General features: G+C 37.6%; 1 protein-coding gene across 1 annotated transcript; it reads left to right on the plus strand.

The window, feature by feature from the left end:
- The first annotated feature begins 2,682 nt into the window (after positions 1 to 2,682).
- Positions 2,683 to 6,803, plus strand: LOC149784313 (uncharacterized). Its single transcript, XM_089932331.1, has one exon. The coding sequence runs from the start codon at positions 2,928 to 2,930 to the stop codon at positions 4,146 to 4,148; it is 1,221 nt and encodes a 406-aa protein (XP_089788457.1). The 5' UTR covers positions 2,683 to 2,927; the 3' UTR covers positions 4,149 to 6,803.
- The last annotated feature ends 6,020 nt before the right edge of the window (positions 6,804 to 12,823 follow it).

A 12,823-nucleotide genomic window follows, 5' to 3' on the forward strand; every position in this document is an offset into this window, starting at 1 on the left:
ATATGCGTTCTTCATCACATTAAAGATTTTCGTTATTAAAATTGGTAAAGGAGGTACAAACAAACGGGGATTTATGCAAAACACTTTTGATATTCTATCTGTTGGGATCGACCATTTATTATTTAACAGGGGAAAGTGGTTTGGGGATTTTGTTTAAAATATAGTATTTTGTTTATATTATTTAATCTAAGTCGATGGATGGTATTTCATTATATCACAAACCAGAGTAAAAGTATTTTTCGATATGATTGGAATCGGTATGACTAAAAAGCGAAAACTTACGAAAAGTGCGAAAAGTTACAAGCGTATTACGAAAAGTTATCTTCGATGGCGAGAAGTTAATCTAAAATTATGTATATATTGACGGACAAAATTTTGATTGTAAGTTTTAAATTACATTTCTTTTTCACAAATGAAATTTAATTGTGTAGTAACTCATTATATATATATATATATATATATATATATATATATATATATATATATATATATATATATATTCAACAAAAATCCTTTAAGCGAATGCTTTTTTTATCCTTTTCGCCAAATGCTGTTCGGCAAGAGGTCCCATCTGGCAGAATGACACCATGTATTTTATCATCCTTAGTATCGACAAGATTATGATAATTCTGAGGGGAAAATATCCGAGTTCATCCACAGCATTTATTGAAAGACATGGCACTCTCTTGATGATTGTTAAATGTCACGATGTGTACTGCATCGAGAGAAACGTCAACAAAAAGCGTATCTACGAACCACTTCAACCACTATCATTAGCAAATTAGCAATAGACCGGACTCTAAAGAGTTCTCCTTTTGGACCTGATCAGTTCAAGCGGCGGATGACATGGTTCGTTTCTGAAATTCCAAGCAATATCGCGCTTGCCGAATACATTGTAAAATTCTCGTCCAGAACTTATCATTTATCCGTGCGTGAAACATCCATCAAAAAATATCACTTACATTACAACAAAAGCCATCCATGATGTCTCTGTTAACTTGACAGAGAGCCAGCTCGAGTTACTGACAATAGGCACAGATTTAGTGTGCTCGCCATCTACATCAGAGCGTACAGACACATGGATGTTATGGTTGGGTTTCCTTTCTAAGATCGCTAGGATATACTTGATTTAGTGTTTGGCTCAAATGGTCATGTACAGTAAAACAAAAAACAAGACGTTGACACCCACCAAGACAGGCTCAACCAACAACGTTCCATCATGCCTACTTTCACACAAGATTGTATAAAATTCTCAAAGAGCAGGCCATTGACCCCGTCAACAACGGCAAAATTACAAGCACACGGACAAACAACAACACCGAGAGTACCAATGACATCCTAAAATCTGGCACAAAAATAGAAGCTAGCTGATTTACCAAAGCTTGTAAAACTGCTTCAGCAATTACTGACCAGTAAGCAGGAAGAGATATATCGGTCTTTGCGAAACATAGACAGTTATTGCCTCAGTGAAAAATGTTTGCATCACCTTGTTAACATTGATCACTGGACTAGAATGACAGAAGAACAGCGGGATAAGAAAACATATTTCTCACTGACTTTAGCAAAGACTATCCGAATATGATTTCCTCAACAGAATGCTGAAGAACTGCAAGCATAACTCATTCTGCATGCCGAAAACCTAACCAAATTAGAAGAAAGTGGGTAGAAAGTTCCAGGACACCATCAACAACGTCAAGTACGAAACACGACTCAGAAGTGCAGTCCATATAAGGTAGTCATGTCTAAACACCTGGCGCCGACTGTAGCCACATAATACGCAGATGAATTTTAGCCAGTACTCAGATATCTACAAAATATGGTGCATGCAAGCACGTAAAAACAGTAAAACGAAAATATCAATACCATTACTAACAACGTATGAAGAAAATAGGAAAAGAAAAAAAGAAAAAACAAGAAAAAAAGAAAGACTGTATTTTACAGTATTTTTTTTAAAAATTACTCATACTTCAATTTCAAATATATATATATATATATATATATATATATATATATATATATATATATATATGTATATATATATATATATATATATATATATATATATATATATATATATATATATATATATATATATAGATAGATAGATAAATAGATAGATAGATAGATAGATACATACATACATACATACATACATGCCGTTTCGATAGAAATCGAGAAAATAAAGATTTGAGAAGCACTTTTCGCACACGTCCTTACTTCAGTTTTCGAAGCCAAATCCAAACTTTTATAGCAGCTTCGAAAAACATATTTACACTGATACAAATGATGATATAATTCACTTGTTTAAATAAATAATGTCAGGAACATTTTGGTCATGATATTAACTTTTGATAGCAGTTGGAAACAAATTTTCTTATTACTCATTATCAGATAAAGGAAACCTGTCGTATTGCTAACAGTTAATGTAAGTTTAGACATGGTACCTATTCCTTTTGTGAGTTAATCTGCTTATATAATCATTTCAAGGCAACTAGTCTTGTCCCACAGTAACTGTTTTTAACCTATTTGTCACTTTCTGTCACTTTTTTTTTAAAACTGCGCTTAAGTTTTTGTAGCATTTTGTTACTTATTGCAACTTTTTTTTTATAACTTTTCGCACTATTAGCCATACCCGGGTGGACTAGATAATTCATTTCAACTCACCACATGCGGGGTCATGCCCACACACTTCACTTGTGCTCTCTTCCTTAGGCAACTAGCAGTCTGGCTTGTCAGATCCTGCTTCCAGGTTTTTAATCACAAAGAGATCTAGAAGACGCATTAAGAATACACAGCGGAGAAAACCCTTTTGTGAAGTAAGTATTTTTGTTGAATGGGACCCAGGACATATTTGTTAAAATAAAAACAATAGTGCATTAAAACCATTCAAATGTGAAATATGTTCGAAATTTTTTCGACTTCTGATCATGGAAATGGGGATATTCTGTGTAGACAAGCCATACAAATGTGATATATGTTACAAAATGTTCAGTCAGAAGGGGAATCAAAAGAGACACATGGCAATACACACTGGAAAGAAACCATACCAATGTACAGTGTGTGGCAAAGTGTTTGGTTGGGCTATAAGCCTAAAGGAGCACTTAAAAATACATAGCGGAGAGAAACCGTACAAATGTGAAATATGTGGGAAAATGTTCAGACAAGTATCTAATTTAAATCGGCATAGAGGAATACACAGTGGTGACAAACCATACAAATGTGAAGCTTGTGGGAAAGCGTTCAGTCTGACAGCAAACTTGCAAATGCACATGGAGATACACATAGGTGATAAACAGTACAAATGTGAAGTTTGCGAAAAACTGTTTCGGCAGAAAGGCAATTTGAAGAGACACATGAAAATACACACCGGAGAAAAACCATACAAATGTACAGTATGTAATAAATTATTTGGTTGGCGTGAGAGTCTTAAGGAACACTTGAAAATACACAGTGGGGAGAAACCATACAAATGTGAAGTTTGTGGGAAAATGTTTAGACAGACATCAAACTTGACTACACATATGAGAATACACAGTGGGAATAAACCGTTTAAATGTGAAGTTTGTAATAAAATGTTTAATCAGAAAGACTATCTCGAGAAGCACATGACGATACACACTGGAGAAAAACCATACAAATGTTTAGTTTGTGCTAAACTGTTTAGTTGGGCTGAGAGTCTCAATCAGCACTTTAAAATTCACAGTGGAGAAAAACCACACCAGTGTGAAGTATGTGGAAAAATGTTTCATTGGCCAATGAGCCTTGAGAGGCATTGGAGAATACACAATGGAGAGAAACCATACAAATGTAAAATGTGTGGGAAATCATTCACTCATGCTGGGAATCTAAAGAGACATGTAGGAATACACAGTGGGGAAAAGCCTTATAAATGTGAAATATGTAACAAGTTATTTAGTCAGAATGCTAGTCTTAAAATGCATATGCTGATACACACTGGAAAGAAACCATACAAGTGTGAAGTTTGTGGTAAGACTTTTCGTCAGAGTGGCCAGCTTCATATCCATTTAAATATGCATGCTGGAGAAAAATCATACAAATGTGAATTATGTGCACAGGGTTTTTCACAGAAGCAAAGCCTGAAGAGGCATTTTAAAAAGCACATTGGGAACAAAACAAGCAAATTTTGAACCATTTTGCATAATGTTTGGGGGCCCCGAGTGGCCGAGTGGTCTAAAGCTCTCTCCATTACAGATCACTGCCATCTCACCTCTGTCTGAGTGGGTTCAAGTCTCAGATTTGACCAATGTGGGTATGTGAGAAAGCTTGCCAGTAGCTTCTCGTGGGTCAGTGGTTCTTTCCGGGATTTTCCCAGGTTCTTCCTCCACCATTAATACTGGCCGCCATGTATAGCCTATTGTGTGCTGAAAAATGGCGTTAAACCCCACAACAACAACAACAGCTAAATGTTTGCTCAAATTCAGAACTGACACTTACAGACAGTCTTTCACTTGAATAAACAGGATGTGAAATTCATTCCACTTAGCTATTATCAATAGTTTTATTTTAGAATCTATCTGGCCAGTTTCCACAGGTATTACCCTGTAAATACATGTACTAGGGGTGGGTATTAAATAAAAAAAAATAATGTGATGTATTGTAAAATTATGTGAAATATTGCAATATATTGATTTGAGAAAGGCTTACAAATTGCTATTAATTTCTTGAAATAATGTATATGTAAAAAAAATAAATATATGAAAGCTGAAATAACACAAGATTGTACAGGGGTCAAGCTAGACTGGAATTTTAGGAAGATGTGACTTCTCAGTTCGGAGAGCATAGGTATATGTGAGAGCTGAAATGGGAAAAGTGAGAATAAAGATAGATGTGTGTATGTGTGTGTGTGTGTTATTCTATTTTGATTTATGTTCTCTGTTTCTCACACTGGACAGTGGTCAAACTAGACTTTAGGGAGAAGTGACTTCTTGTTTGGACAGAACAGGGAGAAGTGAGAGCTCAACAGGGAGTAGTGGAAGCAAAGCAAGAAATGCAGTAGATATATATATATATATATATATATATATATATATATATATATATATATATATATATATATAATCAAAATGTGTGTGTTCTCTTTTTTGAAATATGCCCGCTATCCCAGTGTTCATATTTGCATTTAGCATTGGACTTAAGAAATACTTTAAGTTCAGAATTGTATATGTATATCATGAACACATTTTGGTATATGTCTAAAAAGTATCATATTCGTAGGTAGTTTATTTTGGTCATGTGACTTTAAAAGAGATTAATAGAGGCTTTACATTGTAATAAATAGTAACTCAGTAACTATATTACATTACTAAAATTGCAAGTGAGTAAAAATGAGTAAAAACAACTACTCTTAATCAAGAATATTTCTTTAAAGAGTTTTTTTTAATGTTTCTTGAAGTTCACTAAATTTATTTGCAACAACCCCTGAACTTATGTATATGAGAAGAAATGCACACGTAATTTCAGATCATACTGTTCTTCCAAATTTCCTTTTTGCCAATAAAACATTCTATAACTATTCATAGATAACATGCCAGAAATGCATACAATTACAGACACGGTTCCTTTAAATTTGGTGTATGATCTAAACTCTTCTTCCCAACTGAAGCAGCACAAACAACATGTGAGAGCATCTTTTTTTAGAAAGAGTGGTTTTCATGATGTAACTGCTCAATTTATAGCATCATTACAACAGTCCATTGTTAGGATTGCATGTTTATTGTTTTATTATTTATGTTCTTGTAGTAATTCTTAAGCATTGGTTAAATAGTACTTGCTTTGCTCTTTTTTCTCGTATTTTCACAAATTCAAGTCAAGTTAGAAAACAACTTTGACCTTATGGCTCTTCTTGTGAATTCCACAACATGGCATTGTCTGATACGTTTTCAACATACCTAATTGCATGTTAAATCTAAATCTTCAAGAGCATAATTCCTAGACATTTGCTTTTTGGCAATTGTATATTGGTACTTCCCTTGCACAGTGATATCTGCAATTATTTTGCCTTTGCTGGTTAACTTACAGTTTCAATCAGATTTTATGAAGAAATAGTGTACAATCAGTTAAAATATATAAATTAACGATTCTGTACTTAAAACACAAATTACTATTTACATACTATTGTTAAGGTTTCAAAACATAAGATTGAATGTTTTTATCATTGAAGGATAGCTTGCAGAAATCGGGCAGTGATAGCTGCTAGTTGGTCAATCAGCTAATACATACCCATAAATGTGCAAGAGTTGTTTGTCAGCACAGTTGATATCAACACTAGCTACTTCTTGGATTGATGCCTACATTTCGGCTTGAGCTACAGCACAAAATTAGAACTAACCTGGCTAAAATGGGGGGGGGGGCATTTCAGACACTATGACAACTCAATCTACCTGTCAAAAAGAGTCACTCGGCGAAGTCATGTTTGCTTTCCTAACAGAAGAAGGCAAAGTTTAAATATTTTAGGTGACTTAGTCACTTCACTTGATAGTGTGACCCATATATGAGCATTTGCATTTAACATTGGCTTTAAGCATTACCAATTTTTAGGTTGAAAATTCAGTGTTATATGTTTATTACAAATACATTTTTAACATATATATAAATTGTCATATACATATGCAGTGTACTCATACTTTAATGTGTACATTTGGATGGAGAAATAAATGCAGTATATTTTCATCATGTGACTTTTAAAGAGTAGTAGAAACTATACATTGTAATTGATTTAAACTAATGAGATTAACTAGATTAGTGTTGTAATTGTAAGTGATTAAAATGTGTATTTTCAAATACCACTTAGCTTGCTTTTTTTACTTAATGTTAGTACACAAGAAAATGGCAGTTGAATACATTTCAAAACTGGTTTTAAACAACCCCTGCAAATGCACGTGTCTTCATTACATACTGATTGTCCTAATTTCATTGTTGCAGTTTAAATATCATCCTAACTATACGTAGATAACACACTTACACATTAAAGTGCATATGTGAGTGAACAAGACCATTCTTTCCAGCTACAAGACCATTCCTTCCAGCTGAATCAAATCAGCCAATATGTGAGTGCATCTATTTTTAGAAAGAGGGATTTTCTTAATAGAACCACTCACTTTCTAGCTTCATTTCAATAATCAGTTGATTGCAATTTTATGCTTTTATGATTGGTCTTCATACGTGTAGCAGCAGGGGGGGCGAATCCGACATTTTGTCCAATCGTCATTTGGCTTAATTGATACTTTCTGCACTCAGCGGATCCGGTGTCGTCAGCGCCTGGTAAAAAAAAAACGACGTCGTCGTCGTTGTCATCGTCGAGGGGCCAAATCGACAATTGTCCGGGACGTCATTTGGTTTAATTAATGCCTTCTGCGCGCCGATCCCAGCGTCGTCAGCGTCCGGTAAACACAGCGACGACCGCGTCGATGTCATCGCCCCCCCTGCTGCTATGATTTTACAAACAGAGTAATCACTAACTCCTCCTCTTGTAGATCAATTAGGTTATTTGACTGATCGGTAATTCTAAAATTAATTCTCGTTAAAAACCGATTATGGCATCGCATATAGACCGGATTAATCGGACTCTCAACGATTAAAAATCCCGGAGGGGCTGTTGGTGAAAATGAATAAAGGATATACCCCTGTTGAGCCTGATTTGATTGCTTGGTATCTACCTGGTAACTCCCTTCGATAACATCACACACTAGATTGATTGCTATCACCGATGCGATATTTACGTTGTACGGGGCAATATGCCTACCATCCTCTCCGTTATCGTGTCTGAGGATATAAGTTGATGGGGCGAGAAAATCATTAAGAGATTTTCTTAGTTCTGGTGCGTTGTATCCTGGAAACTTGAAATCGGGTAAATCGGCTTCTGTGATATTATACTCGGTTAGGAATTTTTGTTTATTATCATCGCTGCTATCGGATATTGTTTTAACGATTCGTTCATTGATATATTCCATGTCTGATATAAGTTGATTTAACACCTCAACGTGTTTTCGTGCTTTTGTTTCCCGTAGTTGTTCTAGTTGTGATCGGTAAATATAATTAATCTCGATAAAAAACCTATTGATATCATTTAAACTAACTGCGATCGCGGCGGATAATTTAGGAGTTTCCTTATACGGAAATATCCATTGCATGGTATTCCTGTCTTGAAATATAAACCCGCTGGGTAATAACGCGCTTTTTATAATAGACAAATCAATTCGATAATTGGGATTAATCTCATGATACGATTGCGCATTCGTGTGTAAGTCCGCGGGGATTTCATGAGGTGGATTCTTAGGCCATCCTAGTATGGTTCTTATTGAACTACCATAAATATCAATGCTTATTTCAATCGTCGACGATAACGTCGGTTCATGAACCGTAATAGCGATTTTTGACTCTTTTCCTGTGATCGATTTTATCCTGCGCTGAAATTCTTTATTGATTTGTTCTATTTGGTATGACCCAGTTGGTATTGTAACCTCCTTCCAGTCTGGGGTCCCATCGGGCTTATTTGACCATGCAAAAACCAGCGAGTTATTAGGTTGTTGTCCGTTAAATGCGTCCGCTCGGATATTAGGCCAACTGTGATATATTCGCAATTTTGCCAGCGCTATTTACTTCACTGGAACCGGTGATGGAAAGTTCACAATGAATTCGGGTTTCGTTGACGTTATCGATATCATATTTGTTTGTACCGGAGTGGTGTTCTCCGCGATCCGTTGAAGCAATTGAAACCCTTCGGGGTTCAGCGACATTATTATTATTCGTTGTTTTTAGTGTCTAATTTCAACAACCAGAGCCCATTGAAGTGGTTCCGGCTTCCAGTTGAAAATCCTCGATTTTTGACATCGCGGAGCTATACAACTGGACCATCGTGGAGAATTCAACATCGGATATGAACAAATTATCAATCGACAACGAGATCAACCCGGATAATTTCGAGTACGCGTCGGATACTAATTGATGTTTTACTGTATACTCGTTGAGTTTTTTCTGAAAACACGATGATATCTTTTTAGTGATTGCGTTGGCGACTCCAGCAATTGTTGTCATCGCGGAGATAGCGATTGGAACAGCGATCGGGGCTATCGTGGTCACCGTGGATAAAATAACACCAGTACCGGCTACTATACCCGACACCGAGTACACGACCGCGTCGATGGCGGTTATTTTTCGGCGGTATTTTTTTATTTTTGCGCGGTATTGTTCGGAAAGCGTTTTCAAGTTCGCGGAGAATTCTTTTGCGGTATCGAATCGATATTGATGTGACGTCGGTGATACCTCTGATTCAATTACCCTGGTGGTCATTTTTATTCTAAAAGAACTATTGTTTTCAATTACTCGCTTAGATCCACTACAAATTCCGCATACCATGTGATGTTTGCCCTAAATAGACTGCTATCAACGGCTTTAATTATAAACCGTTCGATTGTATCCTTGTCAATGATTGTTGATATTGTATTGTTAAACCCGGATGAACTCGGCGATGATATACTGAACTGCATCGCCGAAATCAATGTCAATCGATAAATGCCCTTAACAACTGTGGTGATATTTACTGTATTATTCGTAGGAGTCCAATCGAATGATCCGTATTGAACCGTGTATACGCTACTGCCGATGACCCCATGAGGTGTTTTCATTTTTTCGAGTTGCTCTGTCATTCTAGGTAGTCTGTCCTTAATCGCTTCAACATCAGTTTTGATTGTTTTTATTTCCCCTCCATACGCGTCCATATTTCTTCTGTTTGCTTCAATATTAGTTTTGATTGCTCTTATTTCCCCTCCATACCCGTCTATATTCCCTTTGTTCGCTGCAACATTAGTTTTGAGCGTTACTATTTCCCCTCTATACGCGTCTATATTCCCTTTGTTCGCTGCAACATTATTTTTGAGCGTTACTATTTCCCCTCTATACGCGTCTATATTATTCTTGTTCGCTGCAACATTAGTTTTGATTGTTTCTATTTCCCTTGTATTCTCGGTCATACTTTTTTTGTTCGCTGCAACATCAAGTTTGATTGTTCCTATTTCATATGTATGCACGTCTATGCCTTTTTTGTTCGCTGCAACATCAGTTTTGATTATTCCTATTCCCCGCCAATACGCGTCTATATTTTTTTTGTTCGCTTCAATATCAGTTTTGATTGTTCCTATTTCCTGTGTATGCGCGTCTACACCCTTTTTGTTCGCTTCAATATCAGTTTTGATTGTTCCTATTTCCTGTGTATGCGCGTTAATATTACTTATGATCGTTGTAACATCAGTTCTGATTGTTCCTATTTCCTGTGTATACTCGTCTACATTATCTATGATCGTTACAACATTAGCGCCGATTATTTCTATTTCCCGTTCATGCACGTCTACACTCCTTTTGTTTGTTGCAACATCAGTTTTGATTGTTTCTATTTCCTGTCCATACGCAGTGATATCATTTATAGTTATTGTGATCTCATCCAGCTTGGTATTTTTTTTACCAAAGAATTTATCAACGGCGTTATCAACCCTGTTAAAATTTTTTCGTAACGAGGTAAATTGGCCCGACAGCGCTGTAAACTCCGAAATAGTATTTTTATTGTTGCAATATTCGGTTCGGTCACCGTTGGGGTCCCAAAAAAACTAGCGGTAGTGAGTTGTATATCGGTCACCAATCTATCCAACCTTATAAAACCGTCTTGGATTAATGTTATCGTCGATATATGTTCACCCGGTTTGAGTCGTCCGTCGCCGGTATACAGCGCGATAGTGTCCTCGGCGGCATCACGCCGTCGTATTAAAACGTCATCCAGCGACACATTACTGGATTTCAATTTACCCTGGCGGTCTTGAAATACGACTATTTCACCTGGGTCAACACTTGTTAAATTCAACGTATCGGCGATTTCATCCTCGATTAGTTTTTTTATGTCATCGGTGGCGGGCGTTTCCGTGGATTCTTTCAGCGCCGAAACCGGTCGTCCCCAGATATCAATCATTATTATTGTAAAAAAAAACGATGTTTCTAATTAACCCGCCGGGCCTCTACGACCCCACTAGTGTATTCGTTTACAACCACATGAGGTGGTTTCCGCGATGATGAAATCGCCGCGAGTACGTTCAATACCTCACGGCCACATATCGGTGGGTCGCTTAATCGCTGTGTTGGCAGCGTGGAATAAAAAACCCGGGCTGAACACGCCCGGATATACCGCATGAACTCGTTTGGCGGGGCTAACCCGTATGAATCAAAATAGACGATCGCACGCGGATCAATCGCGTACGCAACCCAATGAGTTCCCGCTCCGGAGGACCCATCGAGGTTAATTATGCCGGTTTCAATATTCCTTGGTGCCGCCGGTAATTGATCCCTCATAAAAACACCTCTGAAGTTTTTTATCGCTAGCGCGTTTGCGGCGTCTATTAAATCAAAATTAGACATAGGAGTTAATAAACGGTTCCCGGTAGTCTTAGACCCTTTCCCGAGTACCATGAATACGGGGTTCCCGGTAGTCTTAGACCCTTTCCGGCCACGGATCGTTTTTTTTTATAGCCTTTCCCGGTTGCCTTCTTCAATGCCATCCCCGCCGCGGTACCAACGGCCCCTAACGCCGCCGCCTTAGCCACTGCTGGTGAGGCCGCGGCAATCAACGCTAGAATCGCAGCTAACAGCGGAAATATCCCACCGGTCTTTTCCATGTTTTTAATCGCTGCGGCCGAGAAATCTATCTGAACACCCTTTTTATTCTTCATCGCATCATTGAAATGTTTTATTTGACGCGCCGTCAACGATATCTTATGATTACCACCTGCCATCTGCGACGGCTTCAGCGTTATTGTGGTTCCGCATTGTTTAGCCGACTTTGATCGTAATTTCTTGACTTGACCATCGGTCAACTCTACACTGACAACACTATACGACATTTTATTGTAAACGCGTTTGTGTTTTCAATTACATGTTTTCCACTGGCGCATCAACGATTCTCATTCGTCCACCAACGCCTTCTAGCAGCATTGATTTATCGCTGAGAATGACAGCAACCGCTCTATAATTAACACCACCCGGGGCTATACGAGCTCTAAAGTGTATATCAACGACGGATTGTCTCGTTAAATCAAGATGTTCCAACGAAAAATAATAAATCCGATACAGGTTTTTAAAATCAAGTTGTGATATTTGCAAACCAGTGTCGACGTTTTGATCACGACCCATATATGACAGCAATCGATGATACACACGTGCGATATGGTTGTCGCCGTAATTAAGCTGTATATCCTCGGATGGTTCCTGTTGTCCGTTTATTCTCAGCGAAACATCCCTGACTCCTAATTGATCAAATATCATATGGCTGCGTTCTTGATTACCCAATCGTTCCCTATTCTGTAGCGCTATGAATATATGACGCGGGGCTGAAACACCCTGTTTTGACGCCAAGTGCCATGTAAACGTATCGGCGACGTTATCCTCTTTAGCATCAGTTGTTACCGCTAGCCAACTCAACAACGATTTTCCTCCCTGTTCCGTAAATGATAACAATCGTGCTTCCGTGGTAACTGATGGAGTCAACACCGGCATCCACAATGCCATTTTAGTTAAAACAACCTTACCGTTATCGACGCCAGCAGCACGCCATATTGCATCGTTATCATCGCCCTTTCGCGTTAGCGCGATTGTATGCTTAGCCCCATAGATAACTTTTCTGACATTTCTGCAAAACCCAAATATGTGATGGAGTGGAATCGCGCATGAAAACTTTCGGCGTGGTCTTTGCAACATTCCTACTCGTGTTGCGAATCCCGTATTGTAATTATCGTTAATACTTTTCATAATATTGAAATCAGCGCCT

The sequence above is a fragment of the Sinohyriopsis cumingii genome, chromosome 14, assembly GCF_028554795.1.
Source record: "Sinohyriopsis cumingii isolate HCF-2022 chromosome 14, ASM2855479v2, whole genome shotgun sequence".
In the NCBI taxonomy this organism is placed as follows: domain Eukaryota; kingdom Metazoa; phylum Mollusca; class Bivalvia; order Unionida; family Unionidae; genus Sinohyriopsis; species Sinohyriopsis cumingii.

Bases quoted from the DNA above. Each gene is read 5' to 3' on its own strand.
- LOC149784313 (XM_089932331.1), top strand. From the start codon at position 2,928: ATGGAAATGGGGATATTCTGTGTAGACAAGCCATACAAATGTGATATA.